Here is a 24,578-nt window from a genome sequence, read left to right on the forward strand (position 1 = left end):
GCAAAAACAACCAGACCTAGCCTGTCCTTGATCTGCCAGCAGATCAGAGAGAAAAGAACAAGACAGCATCTAGTCCAGGAGAATAAAAAGGAACCCTAAATACAATCTGGAATGAGTGTGTGCGTGCAAGGAAACAAAAAAATCCTACAGCTTTGTTGTTGATGCATAAGCAGCTTTTTAACGACTAAATAGCTGACAAAATCTTTTATACACAGTATAGGGTGTCGTTTGAGACCAAATCAATGTGCTGTTGACTCTTCTTTCCCACTAATTTTAAAAGAAGTCTACTGCAAAATGTGTGAGGCAAATTTCTGTTAGTGTCTTCATAATTTCTTCATAATTAATTCTGTTTTAAAGGCACTGAAGGCTCACTTTGAGAGTTTTTGTAGCTGATGTCCACTAGCTCTCTTTTTAGGAGCTCAGATTCCACTGATGCATCAGGAAGGCTTATATATTCCTCCGCATGAACGGGCTCCAATGCTGAGATTACAGTGCTTTCCATAGCACTGGTGAGGATCTCTTGTCTGCTAAAAAATGTTTTAATACAAACAAACAAACAAACTCTTCTCTCTGCCTTGCCCCTGCTCCTCAGCCAGCCTGATACACCTGCACTGATTTTTACCTTGTGTTTAGGGTGCTGTACTGTGGTTGCTAACGTCTTTTGCCATCAGTGGCAATTAAAGTGCCATTGAGTTAGAGCTATCAAAACCTACTGCTAGGATTTCAGCAGCACTGGCGGTACAGTTCTGGCAGAGGTGGTGGCACTGAGTTCACAGGATGGGGCAGGCTGTGGATCCAAGACAGCTGGGTAGAGCTCTTGCTTAAAGAGCTGTGTTGGCAGGATATGCGTTGCAGCTTGTTTTCACAGAGTGAAATCAATAGCCATCCAAGCTTACATGTGCACTCATTCAAGCATATCGTCTTGAGCTGGTGTTGAATGCTATGGTTTATTCTAATCAGAGCATACATTGGCTGCTATCCACCAGTGTTCAGCTGGTCAAACTGACCCTGTGGCAGTGAATGTGATGAATTGACGTTCTAGTAAGAGATTTTTTCCTAAAAAGTAACAATATAATTTAAAAAAAAATCTATACCAGGCTATCAAGGCTAGGCAGTATCAAAATGCTTTTAAACAAGGCATGCCTTAACCATTTAAATTGTTCACAGAGGTGCATGATCTGTAGTGTTATAGTGGCAGGCAGCATAGTGTGCTGCAGTTGCTGGGAAATACTGCTCTCCTTGTAAATATATATGCTGCACATCTATATTTTTGCAAGGTTGTTTTTTTTTTCTTTTTTTTCTGAAGTTACTAGCCTGCTTCTGCATTTAGAAACAACAGAGGTCTGCAGCTACCCATGGCATCTCTAGACAAGGCTCATTTGGGAAAAGTACTGAAGAGGTCAGTGACCATTTTAGTCTTCTCAAGGGCGGGTGACACTGAAGATCCTGCTGCAGTCATTGAAAAGGTGTTATGGATAGCTAGTAAAACCACTGGCTGCAGTGCAAACAGTAAGCCTTATAACAATCCTTAAAAAATGGTCAGTGAAATTCAAAACAGGACACATCAATGACTTTTCAAATTAAGCTAGGCAAAGAAAAATTGCTTTTGTCTGTACAAGTGAAACCGTTGTATGAACTGTGGTGTGATGATTTAGCTGATGGGCTGGGAAAACAGCATTCCCTGGGCTCTCTGCTTCTGGGTGACTGACAACTCCTGTTCCTCTTTGTTTAGGATAAATCCCATCTGGGAGACTAATTTTCTTGCGGCTTTGCAGTTCTCAGTGCCTGTTCTGGCTGTGGAAGGGTGATAGGTGTGCTCAAAGGAAAGCAGATTCGAGGTCTTGCTCTAAAATGTCTGCCTGCATATTTAGGCTAAAGCTGCTACTTCGGGACTGAATGTGTCTAAGGAAAAGTATTCAGCAAATGAAGGTTAAAAATACTGGCTATATTAGAAGGCTGTACAGTAACAAAGTTTGACCTACTTCTGAACTCTGGAGGAGAGCAGCTCTGTGGCTTTGCTGCTGATCCTGCAGATATACTTAGGTAGTTGTTTTCCTAGAGTATGTGCTGTGTTCTGAAAGGTTTTGACAAGGAAATGAAGCTATGACTTTTAAATAAGCCCCAACTCTTCCTGAAATGCTGGAACATTTAAATAAGCCTCAAACCTCTTCCTGAAATGGTGAACACTAATAGTGACATGTTTCTTTATAAGCAGTGATCAAAAAAGTAAATGCTCAGTTAATCACATAGGTTTCATAATTTGTTTAGTGCTTTTCATGGATGCTTCTTTTTTTCCTGCTGGGATTTTTTAATGGATTCTGAAATGTCGTTAGTCATCCTTTAGTGTCATAGCAATAACAGAAAATTAATCTGAAATTTATAACCACTTGTTTTCTAAATTTAATGATACTAAACCGATACAAAATTATTGCTCTGCTTTATACGGAAGCCATGCATGTGTCCTTGAATGTGTCCTTGAGCAATGAGTCTTGTACAGAAAGTCAAGATTTAAAATCATAAGAAAAAAGGCACCAAATCTTTTCTCTCTGCTGCTGTGCAACATTCTATTAGTCTTTGCTTTATGTACATAGGTAATTCTAGATAATCAACGGTAGTCTAAACTTGTATCTCAAGGAGGATGCAAACCCTTTGTTGGTTCTTTTGCTTACTACATCTTAGCCAAATAGCCTGTGTGACTGGGTAGCCCAGCAACTTAAAAGACATGGCAGGTCTGTTAGGTATTTGTGCAGTGGTAGAAATGTTACAGGTTTTCCACTGTAGCTGAAATTGACAGTCGCTCTGTGTGATTCTTTTGTCTGTATTTCTTAATGAGTTGCACAAGCTTGTAATAACTTCATGGATACCCTTGATGATGTGATCGTTATCCAAGCCCTGCTTAAATTCTCATCTCTGTCTGATTTTGTTTAGCTATGTAAAGCTGGCCATAAGGGCCATTTAATTTAGTGAAATTAAAGTACTCCAAAATTTCAGCATAAACTGAGTGCTAAACTGCAGTAAAGTGTAGTCGAAAGCATGGAGTACTGAGCAGGGAGGAGAAGGTGTAGTACTGTAGTGCTTGTCCTTGTCCCTGTCAACTGCTAGCTCATCTTCCTCCTGTGCTTTTTCATCTCCTTTTGTGCAAAGGTCTTCTCCCTCATTTGTGGTGTTCCAAAACTGAACTGAAAAAGGTGATGATTGGTATGAAACCCTCTCAGTTCTTCTGCTTACTGAAAACCTGACGTGGCTCTAACATGCTGTTTAATGGTTACTTTCTATTTTAGACCCTTATTCATTAAAATGGTATGTGTGTAATTTGGGATGTATATCAAATACTGGAATTAAGTACATTTCTATAGACTCTGAAATCTGCATATATTGTGTGGAGGGCCTTAGTGAAGGGAAAGGGGATATATTAAATCTAGAAGAGGGGAGATATTAAATCTAGAAGAAAGATCTGCCCAGTACCTGCCCAGCTCTGTTTGTATTCAATAAACAGTGTTTTATCAGCACCAAGTATATCGTAATTTCCTGAGCTCATTTTGCTTTTATGAACATGTTTAGATGCTCTCTTTTCTTCACTCAGCATGGAATAAAAGAGGAGAATTAAGTAATTTATCAGCATGTAAGAAGTGGACAGCAGTAAATGATAATGTTCTGATGGGTGTAGTACAGCCCAGCCACTCTTGGAGACTTGTAAACAGCAGTGAAACAAAATGGCATGCAGGAAATCAAATTAGACTGCATTAAAAACTTGGAATATTCTGCTTTTCTACAGTGTCCCTGCTGATCCAGGCTTGACAGTGTGAAGTCGGGAGGAGGAGTTCCTCCTTGAATAGTTGCATAATTGAGGCACAGAGTGAGCATATGTTATGTTCAGCTAACTGTGGGAACTTAAATGTATTTTATAAAATGTGTTAATGACAGGAATGTTGTAGCATCCAAGGCACCAGGCTGCTGGCATCGCTTAGTCCTTAATTGGAGGTTTATACGAAACCTCATTTTTGAATACTGAAGCTTGTGAATACAAAATAATGTGATAACTGAGACATGCAGTGTTGGTGTTTAAGAGCACACAAAGTAACTAGTCTGCTTTGTCTGTATTGTGTATACCAGTGTTAATATATTTTGTTGCTGTATGTTTTTAGAATTGCAGCTTTCCATTTTCTATCTGTCTAGACTTCTTGGTGTTTTCAATTCAGATTTGGACAGGCTTAAATTTGCTCCCAAAGGTGATCTGGAAGGTCCTTTTTTCTTCACAAAATGAGGTTATTCATATATTTTTTCTACGAAGCATGAAAACAACTTGAAAAGGCTAAAAAGAAATTCTGTTTTCATTAACCTTCAAAATATCAAGACCGTCAACCCAGGTCTTCTGTGATTATACTGAGGGACTGAGATATATACTGTTAGCTCCTGAATCTTAAATGAAGCGGCATATGTGTTGAATCTTTAATAAACTCGTCTTTTATCCAAAATGTTAGATGCTGAAGTGAAGTGGGTGTTAGTAAAAACAAACAAAAGTGGAGTTTTGAGATTCTGGCTGGGAAAATCCCCTAGCCTCTCTGGGTGCGTCTCTTTTTCCTTGCTCCTGTAGTGTTGTCTGCCTAGGTAGTTTCTAGCTGTAGCATGACCCAGCTTCTCAACATGAGAACACTTGGGAGGTAAGGAGCTGGTTTCTAAATGAAGCTGCTCTTCTCTCTCTGCTACCCCACTTGCCATCAGCTGCTATGTCTTATGCATTGAAATAATAGTCTCTAATCTGCTTTTGTCTGGGGGATGTTTATATTGTACGGGAGGAACTTGGTTTGGTAGAGAGGTAAGTAGCTGGCTCAGGGACGTCACTGTCAGTTTGAGGACTTTCTTCTATGACAGATGGTAATATTTCTCCTCCAAGGAGAGACCTCATCTCTGGGGCATGTTTTCAGTTCTTAGTGGTTTTCTCCTTGCTGCATTTTGAAACTGTGAATAGTGTTGTGCCAGCCACCTAGACAGTAGTTGTTAATGAAACAAGGACTAGTAATGGTCGGAGCTGGTTTGAGGAATCAGTATTTGTGTTATTTGAAACTTGTTCATTCTGTGCAGGTTAGTATTTTGTCCTGAGGGAGTGAGGCTGTCAGTCTAGGATTTTTATCTTTGGGAAAAGCTGCAGGACAGGTAAGCTCCACTTCTGCTGTAGTATTCCAGTCTGCATAACTGGTTTTGGAAATGTTTAGTATCTTCTGTTTTTTTTTTTTTTTGTTTTTTTTTTTTTCCTCCAGTTGCTTTGGGATGTTACATGTGCATTTATTTGTGCATTATGAAATGGGTTTTGGTAGCGTGTAGTCTCAGTGCAATAATGTGCTTCTGCAGAGTTTTGCTGGATCTTTAAAAGTAATCTGGGCTGCAAATGTTTGAACACTGGCTTCCTTTGACTCCCGCTGTTTACCTGAGATAGGAACTTTTTGATGGCAGAAGATGCTGAGGTTGTTCTCCCATGTGCTAGTGGCTTCAGCTAGCTGTTCAGGAATGAGAAAGAGATACACCATTATCTGACTTACATATTAATAGGAAGTCATCGTCCTTCACATGAACTATTTATGCCAGCAAATTAAAGCTCAGTGCAGAGCTCTGTCTACTACTTGTTCTTTCTCATCAGCCCTCTCCCCATGCCTTCTCTGATGCTCCTGCCCTTGCTGCCTCTTGCTTCTGTACCCTTTCTTCCGGTTGCCTCCCCATCCTATCTCTTCTTGCTTCATGTGCTTTATAATCACAGAAACACAAGGTTGGAAAAGACCTACAAGATCATCTAGGCCAACAGTCCTCCTATCACCAATACTACCCACTAAGCTACTAAATTATATCTCTTTACTTCTTTTTTCTTTGCCAGCTTGGCTGTGTGTTCTTTCTCCTCTTATTTTTCCCCTGGAAAAGACTCAGGCCTCTGTCAAAACTGATCATTAGGCAATCTGTGGATTTCTGTTGCTGTAAAAACCAGTCTGAGATGATAGCTGTGTGGTCAGGGTCATGTAAACACTGTCTGGTGGATCCTGGCAGGCTTCTGATGTGTCTGGGTACATCTCCATGTTGTCAGCGTGCGACAGGCTCAGACGAGTTGTCCGAGTGGTGGCTTGTTGCACTTGTTGCTTCTCTGGTCCACAGCAGCATTTGTGATGCCTCAGATTATAGTCTGCTAGTGCTCTGCTCTATAGACTTTGTTTTTTCTCCCTTGTTTAAAGAGCTTCATTTAGAGAGCAATTTCAGCAAAAAGCAAGATATAGCCTACTCGAACTTTGTGCTGCCTGCATGTGAAGGATTTGTATTTATTTATTACTGTACTTACATATCAACACTCCTGCAAACATTCCTTTTTACACCCTATCTTCCAGAAATGTTTGTTCTGAGACTTTTCTTTGGAGTTGCAAGTTGCATGCATACAGCCAAATTGCTTTGAGGGGTCAGTATACATAATAGTTTGTTGGATTACCACCGTCATTCTGAGGTGTCACCCTGCGATGACCACATGGATATTGAAAAGCCATAACTTGGTTGTCTTACCAACTTATGTTAAGCTTTAGTGTGAATTTGTTGTCACCTTTGATTTTAACGTGGAGAGATCTGCTGACTTGCAGAATTGATGTGTGATTGTTTGCATCCATAAGGTGCTGTGAGGGCTGTAAGTTCTGCAAGGTGGTTCATACTAGTATTACTGGTGTGGTGCTTTCAGTGCTGAGTTACCGTTGTTCTGGAAAAGAGACACAAGCTGAAACATGAAACAACTTTTGCCACTTGACTTGCGCTGTTAAGACTAGAATTCAGGTATGGCTCTTACCTGGACTCTGCTTTCTGGGACGTTCTGTCTGTAATCATGATAATTTGTGTACTAGGAAGGACAGTGTTTAACTGCTTATGTTGAATAGTGTGTTGATAAATGTTTTGTCTATTCGTGTTACTAAATGCATGTTTTCTTAGTAATCCATAGGGTTTACAGTGGTCTTAATTTTTACAATGTCTTATAAACACACTGGACGGTGAACAGTAAATCCCAAAATGAACTTCATGTTGTATTTATAAATAAAAAAAATCTTGGTTTCAAGCTCACAATCTATAAAGCATTTTAAATACTTGAAAAGTATGCTTGTGGTTTGCTTTTCTAAGCTTTCTTTTTCCATTCCTATTCTTTGCTGCCATTTGTGTTACATGCAGGCAACTGGAGTTATTTCGGATGGGGAGAGCAGCTGAGTACGTAACGGTTTTACTTATTGCAAGTTTCCTGATCCTATAATGATGCAGCATGCTCCAGTATGAGGAAACTGGGAATATTCATGCATATAGAAAATCTATTCCGTTGTATTTTCTTTCACTTTCACTGAATCTTCATGTTTGTGTGGATGGCTGTCCATTCTTTTTTTTCCCCCCACTGTTTAGTTTTGTTTTGGCTGAACTGCTTGTGCTTTTACTGGGATTTGAGGAGAAGACGGCAGAATTGGAATATTCCTCTTTTCCTGTGAAAATGATTCTGGTTTCTGCTTGTACACATTCTTGTGTTGGTCTTCATACTCATGGAGCCTAAGTCCGTATTTGAAGTAACTGAAAAACACAAGGGAATCAGAAGTGACTGTTTTAGTAAGATGTGAAGAAACGTTGGAAGTGATCACGGAAATTCCAAAGACTGCAGATAGGAGAAAATCTGAAAGTGGAAACGGCTGGCAGGCACTAGTGAGGCACGAGGGCAGCACGTACTGTAGCATGTTCGAGCTCAGTGAGACAACATCATGGCAAAAGTGGTATGGCTTTTCTTTAAGAAGTGCTCACCAGCCTTGGAAAGGTAAAACTTAGATACCACAGCTGTCAGTGATCTGTAAAACTGACTCATCACACCAGTGAGTCTTCAAGTGCAGGAGTTTTGCAGAGGCCCCACAACCCAAGGTTTTTGTTAATTTGCCCAGAAAACATGCATGAAGCATGTTTACTTTCTGGAATTCCCACAGGTTGCAACAGGCAAAGCTTCTGCTTAAGCTACAGAGCATGGCTTCTACTGCCTGTAGGACCTGCAAGGATTGGTATTTCAATCTTAAAATGAAGGTGCCTGCTCCTGGTGTCAAAACAAAGAGTGAGTCTGTTGCTGAGGGGAGCATGCAAAGAGCGATGACTGCAGCTGCTGCCAGGAGGGAGGTGATTCTGCCTGATGCTTTTCTGTTTTAGACATAATGGAATTTGGAAAGGGCAATCTAATACAGGCAAGTAATTTAAATAAGGTGTCCAGCTAATGTTACAGTGTATTTCACTAATTATATTTTTTTCGCTATAACCTGTAAACAGCTAAATAAGGTAAAATCATGGATCTGTTCTGAATTTTAAAGTCTTCCTTCCACCAGTGACTTTCCTCTTTCCTCTCCCACACATCTTGTCCTCCTTGTTCTGTTGTCTGTGATCAAACCAGAAATTCTTTAGGCATCAACAATGTTGAATGACTTCCTAATGCTGTCAGTGTTGGATGTCTCAATTGTGTGGGGTTATTCTCATAAGTGTGATAAGTGAGCATTAGCTAAACTTCTTTCACCAATTTTGTGCTTGGGGGAAATGAGGATGCTTAGATGCTGGTCTTTCAGAGATTTAGGGGAGTTGTGTACAGAGTATGTCACCTGTTTCTCTGGGATGCTGGTGTGTGTTTTTTTATTATATTTTTTCTTTTAAAGAGCCTTGTACTTCTTCCATCTCTGTTCCTCCTTCCCCCTCATCCTTGCTGTGCTGTCCTCCTTGAAATCATGTTAGCATCCTTTTAGGGAGGCTTGGGTGAGCATTGATGATGCTTCCAAGCCAAATCCATTAGCTTGGCACTGTCATGAAAAATGCAGCTGTCAGTTTGCAACAGCAACTGGAAAGGAAGTGGCAGAAACAGCATGATGGTACCAGGAAGACTTTCTCCTACCAGGAACTTCTTGCAAGAAAAGTGCTGCAGTCCAGAGCCATGCTGGTTGGACAAAGGGCATTTTGGCAAAGGGATGTCTTTTGCTGCTGACCCGGTTTAATTTTAAGAAAAGCATAGACATAAAGAAGTAGGGTAAATATTCAAGACATGCTTTGCCCTTCAAACTGTCAGTCCAGTTCTTGGCTATAGACTGTTTCAGCAGCAGAAACTGTTTTTAAGTGGGAAAAACAAGGTTATGAAAGCCCTCAGTGTGAAGTCTGAATATAGCAAACTAGCTGTCTTAAAATTATCTAGATTTGAAATTTATTTTAAGTGTTGAAGGCAATAGGATGAACTAATAACCTGTAAAGTTGCACTTAAATCATTACTGAAAATCTGTTTGTGTTTTCAGTATGGAGAGCTATAGACGAGTCTCAGAAAAATGCCTTAGTGTCCTTTTGTTACAATCCCCTGACTCTCTACTTCAGTAGTCCTCTTTAACCTTCCATGCATTTTAATTATAAGATTTCAGAAAGGCTGCACGGTTGTCAGAAGTGACTGATGGTTCAGTAGACAATGGAATATCAGGTTCTGAGACTTGATTAAAGAAAGAAGTTGTAAGAAGCTTTTATAAAAGCAATTTAAATGGATGCAGAGTGGGGAAGGTGAGTTGCAAATGCGCTGGTGTGGAGCTGACAGATCTGTTCTGGACTTGGACTGAAAGTCATGTATTCAGTTAGTATGCTGTCTTCTCTTTTACCTTGTTCTTATAAAAATACACAAAAGTTGGGAGAAGCTTAGTGGCTTATTTTGGAGAAAAAGTGGGGTTTTGGGATACAGAACCTGGCATGAACATCCTTCTTCCTGAGTACCTGAGCGTGGTGCATTTACTGCTTTTATTCAAGTTTTTACTCAAGCTTGTGAAGCATTTCTAAGTTTGAGAATTGGACCCCAGCTCTCAGTGGCTGATGACACATAATTGCTAGAAATTTCAGCTGAATGCAGCCTTTTGAGAGGAACTCGGGCTGCACATTGGGACCTTAAGAAACTGTGAAAGTGCATCCCTCCAGCCACCTGTAATAATTTTACTGTTAACTTTCTTTCCTGTCTTGAAGCTTGATGTAAAGAAAGTTGTGAGGTTAAATGTGACTAGTAGACCTGGCATCACACGACTGCTCAAAGTGGTTTTGATATCAATATATTAAAGCTATATGTATTCTGCCCTGCAGCAGTGGAATAATAACTTCTGGAGGCAGGAGAGGAATAAGAAGGTTTCCAGGAAGCAGCTTGTGTTGGAGAAGAGGATTCTCTGAACACATCTCCTTTCCATGTTTTCCCCAATCTTTGTAAAATCCTACTTTGTGATGTGACTGTGCAATAGGTTTTCTTATGCTGCCTATATGCATGAATATTCAGTTACTTAACATAAACAGCATGCTCCTTGCCATGCCATTCAGCCTTACTCCCCACTCTCTAGACAGTGGGTCCAGTGATGAAGAATCTGTTTTCATCCCTTGGAAGCTTTTCCGTATGTGTCCAATTTCTCAAAGTGGGACAAAACAATTACTAACTTTGTGGTGTTTGTTATGTGTCTTGTTATGAATTAACTGATCTTCAGAGACTGAGGTCAAGTTACAACTGTCCTTTTGGCTTGGTGTACCATCTATGTGAAGAAGACAATATCACACCATGTGTGTTGTGATGGATATTTTGCTGAAGTGTGGGTTGTAAGGCCCAATTTTCCTCCCCTCGCCTCCTCCTTTTGAAGGGATATGGTACACACAAAGCTGCTTCTGCAAGTTCTTGTCAGGCTCTTGTTTAATAAAATTGAAGTGTCAAGTATGTTAATGAATGGGATTGGCACCATGTACACACACTTTGCAACACACATTCTTGCAGGGATAATGTGTGCTGTACGCCACATATGGGCCAGGTTTTGGTGCTCTTAATCAGGCTAAGCAACGCCTTCATTTGTGAACATTTCCATTAAATAAAGTGAGATTGCTCATAAGGTAGGTGCAGTTCAGTGTGACTAAGTTTCTGGTGTTGGCCCTTATTTATGAATCAGTTCCTGCTGAGGATTTCTGCCTGGTACTAACAGCTATAGATACTGCAGGTGCACGGGACGTACATAGGAGAAACCATGTGTTCCTGCCTCATTGACGGTATGGTAGCTGGAGCCTTTCATCCTTTAAACTTGTCTTCAGGGAGACATTTTGTGTGATGACCTCAAAGAGACTTCCTCGTGCTATACACCAGTAAGAAATTCTGGTGCCAACTTTAATAATCATACATGCTGCAAATGTTTGATTAACATTCGACATCTATTTTTAGATGTTGCTTAGAGATACTGTAGTTGATAGGGAAAATCTTTTGAGACACGATGTATATTACCTTTCCTATAAAAAAGAGCAGAAAGAAGATCAGCCAGAGACAGTGTCCCAGTGGAGTGGAGAATTTTACCTGCCGTGATGTTCTTGTCGTGTTTAGGTGGGTAGTAGAAGGTTAGCTGGTGCTCAGCTGGTTGTTGGCAGCCACTGAAATGCATTAAGCAGGACTGAAACTGTGGCCTTATAGTCACTTCAAAGTGATGTAAGCATTGGCTCCTGCAGAAAGTGGTCATCCAGCTGCCAAATGGTCATCCAGTGGGATACCCTGCCACTTTCCTTGTGCTGTCCCTGTGAGAATTGGGTCAAGAACCTATCTTAGGCTGGAAAAAAAACCCTTCCACAATCCAGAAGGGTTTTGGCGTAGGGTGCTGCTCACTGCTTAGGGACAAGATTCTAGAGCCAGCACAAAACAGGCAGGAACATGAGGCCATGGGTTAGGGTTAGGGGATTGCCTCCTGCAGCAGCTGGCTGCATTTATTGGAGCTGTGGGCTTCTACTGACTGTTTCCAAACTCTGTGGAGAAAACTGGTGAGACAATTGGTTAATGGGGCCCAGTAGTACAGAGGTGGGATGTGATGACTGGATAATAAGTCCAGATAGTGCTTCTGCTACTGTCTGGTCGGGGAATTTGGAAATCCCTGAGCCATCAGCTGGTCTGAGTTACTCATCCAGAGAAGCTGTGCTTTGCTTCCTGCTGGTCTGCATGATGACCATGATCATGCAAGTCTTACCACATCTTGGTAGTAAGTTTTGCCCAGTATTAGTGAAGTACTGGATTTACTATTGTTCTGATGCAGATAATAGTACTGTGGATTTGTATTTGCTACAAGAATAATTTTTTTTGTATAATTTTTGTAATTACTTTACAAAAGTAATTATTATACATTAGACAGTGATGGCTCAAGTGTTCAACAATGAGACTGCTCATCTAAGTAATAGCTCATTATCCTTCAGAAGGTGGTGTGTGCCTTGTGGTCTACCAGTACATCACTTCTTGCTCCACAGAGTGGACATGTTGTACTTTTCAAAAGGGTCTGGCATTTCAAATCCTTTTTGTACACCATTTCTTCAACATTTTTTCTAAACACTGAACTGTATTAAAATTGATGGACGTTGCACTTTTAATAAAGCTGAATAAAGCAGTATATGATTGCTCTTCATTTTTATTCAATCGACTAGAGACTGACAAGAACTGCGCAGAATGTAGGCTACTAAAAAGCAGGAGGCTTATCTCTGTTTTCAGTGTGGACAATCAAATTGAATTGACTGTAGTTAAGAGGGTACAGCCAGGCTTATTCAAGCAGCTCGTAGATTGCAGGCATGTTTTCTATTGGGGTTGTTTTCTACTTTTCCATCCACTTTAGGACATTGAAGTAACCTGTGGGTGGGAAGGAACAGAAAATTTCGCTAAGAATGCACTTTACCTCAGATGAAACAAAATGGGAATTGAATAAGTGGGGTGGAAATCACCACTGGAAGAAAAAAGGCATTCCCTGACTGTGCATCCTATTTGCAACAGTGTAAACTTTTTTAGAGGATCTGGCATGAAAACAGCACTCTCACTTCATTGCTTAGCCTCAGGGTGACTGGCTGTGTAGGCCACAGACCATTGGATAACTTACCACAGGGGGGCATGAATTTGATTGTCCTTTTTAAACAGGCTGGTGGTGGCGGATAGAGTGAATAATGGCTATTTTTTGTTTTCCTTTGTTTCAAGCATGTTAATGGTGCGCTCCGCTGATGTACAGGGATGTGCGTGTGAATTTCATTTTGAGCTTGCAAAGATAACATTGCATTCTGCACAGCCAAACACAGCTGTAGAACAGTGTTGCATTTTTGAAACCTTTCCTCTGTTCTCTTTTTCTGAAGGGTTAGCAAGCAAAGTGCCCCTCCAGAGAGAGGGATTCATGGGAAGGGAGCTTCTTCCTTTGTGAAGGTTATCATTAGTGTTCGCTACTAAATTTAACAGGCTAATGTACCTGGGTGTGTTAAATGCAGCATTTTTCCCCTGTAAGAGCTAGTAATTGTATATAGGCAGGGCTGCTCTCCCAGTCCTGATTTCCATGCTGACTGCCTTGAATTTCTTAGTTTTTCATTAGTTTCTCTTAACTTAAGCTAAGACCTTTACCAAAAAAACACATTTTAAATGAAAGATCCAAAATGCTAGAACAGTGGTTAAGGCTGCTGAGAGGAGAGAAGGCATTACAGCTAAAAGGAATAAAAGTTTCCAAGAAAGAGCTCCTTTCCATAAGGAAGTATTTTTCCCCAGCATCTAAAAGTTCATTTTGGCAGTAGCAAAGAACCTGTAAGTTTTGATGTTGAGTTGTTTTTGATTTGTTTATTTTGTTCTGCTCTGTTTTTTATAAAAAATGTTTTAATCTGCCTGTTAGCAAAGACTAAAGAGAAAAATCCTATGATAGGAAGAGTGAAAGGAAGGTGAGGAGGCAATTGCTGGAGTTCCTTGGTGCGTACTGAGGGAACCAGAGTTTATAACCAGCTACCAGGTGGATGTCCATCCTTTGCAGACATAGCCTTTTGTTGTAGCTTTTTAAAAACTAAATCAGCTTCACTGTCCCAGCGAAGCAACTTTAAAGAGCTGTTCCCTTAACTACTTCTGTTTCTTAGCCTTTGAAGATGCTGACAGTGCTGTGGATGATCGAGACAGTGACTATCGCAGCGAGACCAGTAACAGCATTCCTCCTCCGTACCACACGACCGCGCAGCCCAATGCCTCTGTGCACCAGTTCACCGTACCATCACGCCTGCAGCAACAAGGAGTCTTGCGGGAATCCTGTGCTGACTCCCTACAAAATTATGACCTGGATTATCGTGAGCATGTGGCCATCAGGTGAGTGATGCCTTCTGGGCAGCTTTTCTTTTCCCGTTACTTTTCCACAGCAGAACCTGAAGGTGCTGTGCTAGCAGAGGAGGGCAGCAGAATGGCTCTGAAAGGCTTCTGTTGGGAAGGTATGATATGTTTTGCTAACACTGGGACCTAACTGTTAACTAGGAAAAACCTGTAAGACTATGTATTGCACCAGATCCCGCAGTTCAGTGAATTACTTTTTAAAGATATACTCAACTATGAGGTCATTTATTCTTGTCTGTACATTTTCCTTAACTTTTGAAGGCCAGGACACTTACTAATAGGTTGTTCTGGTACCAGCGCTTGGGTGTGCTCACAAAGCCCTGTCTGGCAGAGTTTGTCCTATTAGGATATGCCCCTCTTTATTGGGGCAGATGCATTTTCTGTTTCAGATTAGCTCCTCTTCTTCTATTAGCTCTGCCAAAGCAGGATATTTAAGGAGAAAGTCTTCAACAGATTATTTTCCGTTATCATGCAACACTGTTGAATAGTGTGTTTTCCTTTGGGCTGCCTGAAAGATAAGTTTACTGGCTCTAAATTAGCTTTTTGACCCTAAATCAGTAGTTTCAGAATTGTTCTTAAGTATTAAGCATAACAGAGTTAACTAACTAGGATCAATGGTTGTGAGCTAAAGCTGGGAGCTATAAAAATGTAACAAAAACACTGTTTCAAAGAAAAGATGAGTTAAACGTAAGGGGGAAGCAGAAGAACTTAGATAGTGCTAGTAAACTTGATAAGAGTGGGGTTATGGAACAGGGCGTGTTGCTGCCTCTGCCTCAGATGTGGAAGAAAGGCAGCTTCTTAAATACTGCCAGAGCTGGAGGTGCAGGGCTTTATATGCATTGTAACTGATTTGTTCTAACTCATCACTCTTAGTAAGAATGTTCTTGTTTCCTCAAGCCTGAACCTGAATTCAGTTGCCTGAATATGGCTGAGGCTAAATTTAGACTTTTTTTTTCTTTAATGGTAAAAGCTGAAGTTTAATGGTAACACTTGAAGTTGTCACTGTTACTGGGATTTCATGCAAGTGAGCCAACAAAATGCATTTACTGCAGTACGACCTCGTTCTTGGTGCTTTTTTCCTAGCCTGTTAAATACCTAATGTAAGCAAGGTAGTCCCTTTTCCATGATATTCTATACCATTAGTTTATAGTAATAAAATTATTGAAGATCTTGCTGACAGTCTGTGAAGATGAATTGAAGCTATTTTTTGTGGAAGTGCCAAGCTGAACAGTGGGTTGTGAACTTCTAGCCATATCTAGTGAATAAATGTGTTTGTAACATAACATTCCATGGAAAAGACTTCTGGTTTGAACTGTTGAAGAATACTAAGATGGAATATGTTTTTTTAATTTTTATTTCTTTAATGTATGGATATGAAAGAATCTAGACTGATAAAGTTTACTTAAAAACTAAGAGCTTTGTAGCCTGCTCCCTTTGGGGATTCCTGTTCCCCTGTGCATTTCCTACATGACTAGCAAGACTTTTTACTACATATTTAATCTTAAAAATAGGAAATGCAAATAAGCTTTCCAAAGAACCTGCATGGGATTCTCTTTTCTTGTCAGAGAGGTATTTCTAAGTAGAACTGGCTGGAAAAAAAACACACACATTGGGCAATCTTAAATATTTTCAAAACTCAGTTGTATAGAGTATTGCAAAAACAAAACGTGTTTAACTTTTGCTCTTAGCAACTTTGTGTGCCATGGACCAGGCAGATGCTTGATGAAGTTCCTGGCAGACTGCAGTTCATGATTGCTGAGGAAATGACAGCTTGTAGGAGGCTGTATAGGGCAGACCCAGAGGAACCAGACAAAGTTCAGCTAGAACCTGTCTTGAATTAGGTGAAATGCCAAAGTGCTTCAGCTGTAACTGGCTGTATTAACATCTGTTTTTTTTTTTTTTTTCTAACAACATTTGGGTTTGGCTGGAAGAATTTTGATGCTCTTTATCGCCTGTTAAGCATAATTGCATTCCTTAATAGAAGGACGTGTTTCATTCCCGTCTCTCCAAAGGATAACAAATACTATTCTTGTTTGCTCTGGGAGTGTTTTGCTCCCAACAGCCAGTCTGACTTCAAAATAGCAGTTTTCTTCCGCATAGATTTATTTATTTTTTAATTCAAGCACTAACTTTTCCTTGCAATGTTCATTTTGTGTAACCATGTGTCCTCCATGTCTCCCTGCTCTCGCCCTGTTCACTCCCAAGGCGATATGATAGCATAGATTCCACTGTGAGTGGCCGAACTGACCTAGAGTCCACATCTGAGTCTAGTCAAATGACAAGCCGCCAGTGCTCGCTAGAGAGCAGGCACTCTCTAGATCTGTCTGATAGGTGGGTTAACCTCTGTGCAGCCTGTGTGCTTGTCTCCTTGCTCTTGCTGCTGTGAAGTCGTCTTGTGGCACAGTTCAGCTGATTTTTGCTGTTTGCCTTGGCTGTGTTTCAGATCTGTGGTGGTCTAGTGCCGGGCTGATCTTGACATCTTTTTCCTCTCCTGGGTGTTGGACTTCTTGTCATTGCTCTCTTTCTAATAAAACAAATGTTTTGTAGAGTGGTAGAGGAACCTCTTCTGGGGGAAGGAGCTCATTTAGAAACAAAAATCATTTCTTGCCTAAATTAGTCAATTGTTGGTTCAGCATTTACAGGTAATGGCTCTTCATGCATTCATGTAGCTTCCGTTGCTTTCAGCTCAGACTTGGAAGGGCTTGATCCAGTAACTATGGTGGCCCTATGAGTCTTTTCAATTTCATTAGTTTTTTTAAGATAGTCGTTTCCATTGTGAACTTAAAATTGCAAGCAAGAAGTGTAGGAAGTGTTCTAAACCGTGTGCAACAGGACTCATTTAAGGTAACGAGTATCTTTCCAATTAGTGCAAGTTAGCTAATACTGATGGAAATGAAGCACTAAACCAGCAATAGTGGAAATGCAATGACCTATTTTTCTTTCAGTGCTATCCCACGAGCATCCTACATTGGGGTGCCCAGGCAGCTCAGCCTGTGAAGGTGAAGACTTGGTGTATTAGCAGTATCCATACAAAGCCCATGTACCCTTTGCCCTTTCTCTTCTCTTGATCTGCTCTTAAAGTATCAGGGTGGGTGCACCTTCATGCTGCCTAGTTCCAGACAACTAATGACATGAGACAAAGTTGCTTTGCACCTTTTAGATGAGCATTTTGATTTTTTTTTACAGGAACTCTTGGAAGATTTAGACAAACATGAAGCTTTCTTGCTACTAGGTTTTGGGTTGGTGATCAACTGATATTTAATCCTTTGATCCTGGGCTAGGAATTAATCCTGAAATCCCAAAGATCATGTATTTGGGTTTCTGGGAAGCTTCAGCTGGTTTGACAGCAAAACTAGATCCTTAAATCTGTTCTCTCGCAATGGACAATGTGGGTTGCTGGATCTGTTCAGATGCATTGCAAATGGGGCAGTACAGATCCTGAAAAGCTTCTCAGGCTGGCAGTGGGCTAGTAGCGACCACCAATGGGTTGTTTTGCCTTCTGACTCAGTGGCATCCCCAGAGATCTTCATTTTGCTTCTGGAGGAGCTCCTTGAGGGGAGAAGATTGCTGTCAGTGCACATGTAGGCAGCAGGCTTGAGGGTAAGTTTCCTTGGTGGAGGACAGAAGAGAATCAGCCTGTCTTCTACTTGTACCAGGTTTCAGGGCTCAGATACCCAAAGAAATGGTCCATCCTTGCTCTGCACAGACTTCTGTCCATTTCTCCACCAGACCTCATGGCATCACAACCAGAGTAACTACAGCCATGAGCTCAGTTTTCCCTAGCTGAGGTCAGGGGTCTGGTGCTGCGTCTGCCCACGCTGCAGGGCATCTGCAGAGGGAGTGCGTTACCTGCAGTGAGAGCACTCACAGCAAACAGGAGCGGTGGCATAACTTAAGCTCCTCATGTTGATGGTGTGTACAGTTTGTATTTTGTTCTGTCTCTTCTTCCTTGGAGTCCAGTCATTGCTGAGTCCCTGCACACATTCACTGCCCTTTAGCCACCCTTGGGAGAAACAAAGTGTCCTGTGGGCTTTATGAATACTGCTAATACTGCTAAATTGAGGTCTGCTGCCTAGACTAACTGAAATGCATTCATAGCATAGTGGAATGGTGTGCGTGGGAGCAGTGTCTTAAAGTAGTCCTGTTACTGTAATAACTGACTTTTTTAAAGCATGCCTAGAAAAGTAGCAGCAGAGTACTGGTACAGCTAGGGCCGCGTGCCCTCACTTGATCACAGAAAGCTGTTCTCTCTCAAACAGGCGTTTCCAAATTCTGTGCAACTGTAACCGGTGGAATATCATAACCCACACTGCTTTTTTTTGACGGTTTGATTGAAGTTTACTGGTGGTAGATTGACAGGTTTTCAGTTTTGTAATGTCTGGATGTTTCTCATTTTAATTTTCTTTTATTTAATGCATGTTTTTCATTACTGTTTTTTTTTTCTGTCCTTTCTAAAGCTTTTTTTAAAAAAACTGTTGTTTTCCCCTTTCCTTTTTTTTTCTGTCTCTTGTCTTTTCCCTCCCACCCCTTTTATTTTTCATCTTAGACAAGGATCTCTAGCTAGGAATGACAGAGTCAGGATTATTCCATTTAATTCTGAAGATGGAGAAGAAGAACAGGAGAGTAACTATGAAGAGCTAGGAAAACTGCTAATAGAGGAATTCTTAGAAAAGAGCCATAAAAATAGAAGTTGGCAGGAAGCAAACATAAAAAAGATGCAAACTCTCTCAAAAAGGGAAAATTTCAATCACTGTGAAAGATCAAGATGCTGCCAAAATGTGTGTGTGGAGTCAGGGTCTGTAGATGTCCCTAGGTATCCTCAGGAGTACGATACAATAGATAGGAGAAGGAAAAAGAAACTGCGATACAGCAATCTTGAAGAGAGTGAGCAAATGAGCCTGCAAAGTAACGGAGGTCTGCACTTTCCAAGGGAGAAAAAAAATTGTTTCAATGGTGTGGCAACTATTTCTGAACCTAATGATGATTTCCCAGTATATGATAGGACTGGAAAATATACCAGCAGATCTGAAAATAAGGAAGGTTTGTCTGCTTATCCCATCCTGCGTCCATACAAAAATGGATTAATGGTTAAAAGTGGTAAGTTGCCCAACAAACAGGCAGTGAACCATGAGGGTTCACTTCACCTCAGTAATGGTGAAGAAATGAAACACGTAGGGCTGCCAGATAATACTTTCATGCCCCTGGATATCCTAGAGGAATTTGACAGCAGTGCTTCTGATGAGTTTCAGTACTCGTCCGTTTCAGATGAGGAAATGGAGGAACTCGCAATGCTTTCACAAACATGGTGTGATTCTGACATCAGCCATATGAGAGATTTCACTGTTAATTACCCTGCAAATTCAGGGTCCCAGTTAAAGGCTAGCTGTGATAAAAAACACAAGACTAAAGGGAGCAAGCATGGTCATCCTATGCAAGACTTTACACTGTCTCCTGTCGAAGAACCCAGCGAGGAGTATGTAGACACGATTGATGAACTTCAGTGTCTGGTAGAAACAGTTTCAGAATACTTGGCTGAAAAGGAGGAAGAAATCAGCAAATTTGCTACATTGCCAGAGACAAGAAAAAATGCTGAGCGCATGTCACTGAAGCAGGATAATGCTGATAATTCGGTAGAAGCCAGGAAGTCTGAACAGACCAAATATCCTGCTGTGGAGGAGGGTACCAAGGGCAAATCTGAATCTCTTCCAGACTTGTCAGGTGTGAAGAATACTGTGAATTCCCTGTTCAGCTCTTTGACTGAAAAGGTGGGGTCAAGCACAAAGCAGCTCACAGCCTCTGTTGAAAAGCTTGTTTCTTCCACTCCAGAGAAGACAGAAACCAGAACCTTATCAGAAGGTGGAGTCTCAAATGTACTTTCTAGCAAGCCCAAAAGTGAGAGTTCATCTTCTGGAATGGAGGCAGATAGTAAAGCTGACACAAAGTTCTCCATTCACTCTTTGCTACCATCCCAGGTGAGTGGTGATAAAAGAGCCGCGAATGTAAACTCCAGCAAGCAAGAAACCACTCAGGTGGGCAGTAAGGCTTCCACACTGCATCATCTCCAGCAATCACAGGAAACCACCACCAGCAGCCAGCAGAACCAGCATTCAGTTATGAATTCTGTTCTAGGCATGTTTAGTCCTTTAAAGATCTTCTCTGAGAAGGAAGTGCCAAAACAAGAAGTCGTAAAAGAGGAGCACACTGAGGAGAACAGCCATGCTGTGAAAGCCGATGAGGCAAACAGAAGTGAGAGATCGTCTGGACAGATGGCAGACAAGACCAGCAGTATGGTTCCTGAGTCACAGCTGAGTGAGACTAAACGTGAGGCAGGGGTAAATGCAAATAGCACTTCTGTGTCTTCAGTCTTTGGTAGACTCACAAACTCTGTCAGTTCCTTCAGTCTGAAAGCCAATTTAGATGGTCTCTTGGCTCCAAAGCAGCAGGATGTGCCACAGAAGCAGTCAGAGTTGCATCGTGTTACAGATCAGCCAGATGCCACCATAAAAGAGGGCACACATGCTGCCAGGGAACAGCCTCCTGCAAATCACTTAAGGGATCAGCATACTGCAGGTCATGGACTGGGAAAGAAGCAAAATGGAGCTAATGGGGAACTTCATTCAGAGCCTCAGGATCAGGGTACAGCACCCGAAAGCTTTTTCAGTCCACTCAAAAAGTCTTTCAGTCAGTTGTTACTTCCTTCTGCTGAACCAGGGCAGAAAGAAAATATGCCTGGGCTTTTTAAAGGCCATAAGTCTGAGGAAGATGTAAGACAAAACAGTTCATCAAGTGAAGAACACTCATTTCCTTTTACCAGGAAACTTCCTTTTTTCAGTGGGTTGGGTTTTTCAGACAAGGAAGAAAATACAAAGGAGAAAGGTGGCTTTATTCCTTCATTATTTAAATTTTCCTCTGCAGAAAATCTAGCAAATTCTAAGGACCAAACAAGTCATCTGAGTTCTAGTGACATTTCTTTGCCTGAAAACAGAAGCAGGAATTTAGAAAATGCCATTTCATTAAAATCTAGCTCTGTTCCAGATTTATCAGACCACAAGGAAGAACTTAAACAAACGAAAAACATGAATAAAGAAAATGTATCTACTGCCCAAGAAGGCAGAAATAAACACCAGGAGAGCACCTCTATTACCTCCATGGTTGCAGGAGAGCAGCAGAGAACTAAGAATGCTCAGGAAGAACCTAGAAATTTAAAAGGAGGATTACCAAAAGGACTAAATGCAAACTTAAATGACAGCGTAGTTGAATCCATCCTTTCAGACAGAGGGCCAGCAGCTGCAAATGCAGATGATACGCAGAAGAAGCACACGCCAGGTTTTCTTTCTGGATTTCTTCACATTTCTTCCAATGAAAACACTGACAATAACCATGAGTTGACTGTTAAAAATGAGAGTGATAGCCAGAAAAGCAGTTCTTCTGGTTTATTTTCTGGTTTATTTAAATTTGCTTCAAATGAAAATGTGGCTGAATGTAAGCAGGAGAAGGTGAAATCAAACTCTCTTGGCTTCATGAAGCTTTTTGATAGAAGTGAGGATTCTAACTTGGAAAGAAAATCCAGTGACTCAGGAATGACTTCTGATACCCAAAGCAGCACTGCAGAAAAGCAGGAAACTTCCAGCTTCTTTAAAAATCTGCTGCCCAAAACAAAGGAGAAACTGGATAATGTGAAAATGATGGAATCTTCCAAAACTACTGACCACCTGCCCAGCACAAGAGTAAATAAGCCAGCTGAGCATTCTGTGCCCCCTGATGCTCTAAATCCTCAAGCCAAGGTACACGACTTATCTGGAAAGTCTGTAAAGAGTAGGCAAGTTGCTTATCAGGATGCAGAATCTAGAAGTTTTCCAACCTTTTTAAAGAAAGAGTCAAATGAATTTCTTGATTTGACTAATAAAAACCATAACCTTACAGAGCAGTACTCAGCTTACCAGGAAACAGGAAGTCATTCTAGCTTTGAATGGGAATATGAAGTGGGGGAACTTGTTGAGGCTCGTGAAATAGCCCTGCCAGTTTACTACGTATTAAACCAGAACTCTGTTCTGCCGCCTCAGTTCATGGACTGGCCTGAAAATGACATGGTAGTGAATCTCTGTAAAAAGGATGGAAATGCAAATGTGATGGATTGGCAGACTAATGCCAATTTTGATGGACAAAGTTTGGATTTAAGTGTGATGTCATATGAGTCATTTGACCAATTAACGTTTCAAGATTTTTGTTCAGAAGAAAATGATGCGTGGACTGCTAATTCTCTCAATGAAAGTTACAGTAACTTTCCACCTTTTGAGAGAGATGGCAGTTACTCGTTAGAAGAGCTGCCAATGGATTTAAGCTACTCCTCTGGCTGTGATGGAACTATGTGGACCCTAATTGACCAAGAGACTTTAAGTATGGATGAGAACTTTATGTACTCATCCTATAGCCAGGACTATCAGGAGTGGCTGATGCTGCTTGAGCAGGGTGTATGGTGGCCATCAGAAGATGGAGACTGTGGATACTACATGTACAGTGACAGCCAGTATGTGTATTCACTACTCACTGATCCCACTGGGCAGTACGTTTATGTGTGTGCTCCGGAGACTTTTTCCTACCCAGAGTGCTGGGATTATAATGTTCAGATGGGTTCCATTCCAAGAGCTGTGCTGGAAGACAACACAATTGCTGTTTGTGGTTTTAAGGTCCCTCTTGGCAATGAAGATGAGCTATTTTGGTTTGCTGAAGAGGAGTGTTTAGATGATTATTCAACAAATAAACCTCTGGATTTGTCAGTAGCTTTGCAGAGGAGTGATCAGTTAATGAACATGAATTTGGAGACATTTTCACAGATGTTTGAAGAGTCCATTTATTATCAGAGAGAGCAGCCACTAGACTTCTCGGGTTATAAACTTCAAAAACTCAAAGTCAATTTTAGACCTGAAAAGGAAACCCAGAACTATTCCGAGGAATCTTCGGTAACCCTTGATCTTAGAATACATTCCAGAGGGGCTCGTGATAAATCGCTGAGTAAGGAAGCCCACACCAAGGAACTGGATAAGGCTGTCCCTGTGACAACTGCTGGGGGCGGATCATCAGGATTCTTTGGTTTCCATCTGTTTCAATCTACTCCTAAAGCTGAAGAAACTGTGGCAACTACTGAGAGAGTAACAGAAGCAAAAAAGACTGAAGAAGATAAGAAAATGCCAGTGAACAAAGTTACCTCTCTATTTTCTGCGTTGGGTGGATTGATTGGGAAGTCTTCAGGTCCTGACTCAGAGACATCAAAAGATTCTTCCTTGAAGAGAGCAGACATGCAGTCAAAATCACCAGAAGATAAAACTGATGTTTTATCACTTGTACCAAATAAAAAATCAGATGAGGCACAGGCATGGCAAAAGTTTCCTGTTACATCACAACTGAGAAGAAATACTTCGTCAGATCTTAGTTTGGAGGCTGCTAGAAATGAAAAGCTGGAATTAAACCAGAATGAAAACATCCATGTTAAAAAAGCAGGATTAACAAAATCTCCTTCTCAACTGAGCCAAACTGCTCCAGATGGCAGGCCTGTAAGAGCAGAGGGACCTGCTAAAGCAATGCCAGCTTCCAGGCATCTCGAACGACATGTGAGTATTAATGAACCCAGTCAGCCACAGCCAAATGAGAGCCACCCAGCCCCTGAGCCCGAGGAAACATTATTTAAAAGTGCCCTGAAACTGTTCAGCCTCGGGGAAGATTCTTCTGGAAGCTCAAATGCTAACAAAACCCAAACTTCTGGATTTTTTGACTTCTTCAAAACACAAGTAAGTAAAGCACCACAGCCAAGACCAGATCTGGAAAAAAATCAAAATGATAAACCAGAAAAGGTGATACATCCAGAACAGAAGGAAGCCTCCAGCATCTCATCCTTGTTTGGATCCATTGGAGATCTCTTCAAAGTGGAAGCTGTGTCTTCTCAGCCAACACCAAGCGCTGCAACTCTGCCAAAAACCAGTAGTAGAACTGTGGCTGAATCGAGACAAAAAACTGTAAAGTCTGGTGGTCCTCAGAGTGTTAGTATGCCATGTCTGTCCTCCACTCCTAAGGAAGGGATGAGAACGGAAGGCACAGACAGGCAGATCTCTCCTAGCACTGGGGCGCAAAAGGAACAACTGAGCAGAAAAGCTGAGGAGGAGTCTTCTGAGGGTAAGAAAGTGCCTTCTGGAATTGCTTCACAGAAGCCACTGCTTGTAGGTCCCAATATAAGGCAGTTGAATCAGTCAGCTGTGCAGCAGAGCAGTGTACCCACATACAGACCAAAGCAACAAGGAGGAAATCGTTCAGGTGGCACAATGAATCAGACAAAACCAAGGCCAGATCAAATCCCTAAAGAATCAGGTTTCAGTTTCCCATTCAGCTTTTCTGATATCACTGCTCCAAAGCCACAGCCAGCCGGTAGGAGCATATTCTC

The 24,578-nt window shown here is 41.3% G+C and overlaps 1 protein-coding gene across 3 annotated transcripts in view; it reads left to right on the forward strand.

The window, feature by feature from the left end:
• Positions 1-24,578, forward strand: part of UNC13B (unc-13 homolog B) — a 212,485-nt gene that overhangs the window by 50,478 nt on the left and 137,429 nt on the right. For all 3 annotated transcript variants that reach the window (XM_040540269.1, XM_040540270.1, XM_040540271.1), the window contains exon 8: positions 13,903-14,125. In XM_040540269.1, coding sequence (XP_040396203.1) covers positions 13,903-14,125 — 223 coding nt within the window. The remainder of the gene's footprint in view (positions 1-13,902; positions 14,126-24,578) is intronic.

The sequence above is a fragment of the Cygnus olor genome, chromosome Z (assembly GCF_009769625.2).
Source record: "Cygnus olor isolate bCygOlo1 chromosome Z, bCygOlo1.pri.v2, whole genome shotgun sequence".
Taxonomy (NCBI): Eukaryota; Metazoa; Chordata; class Aves; order Anseriformes; family Anatidae; genus Cygnus; species Cygnus olor.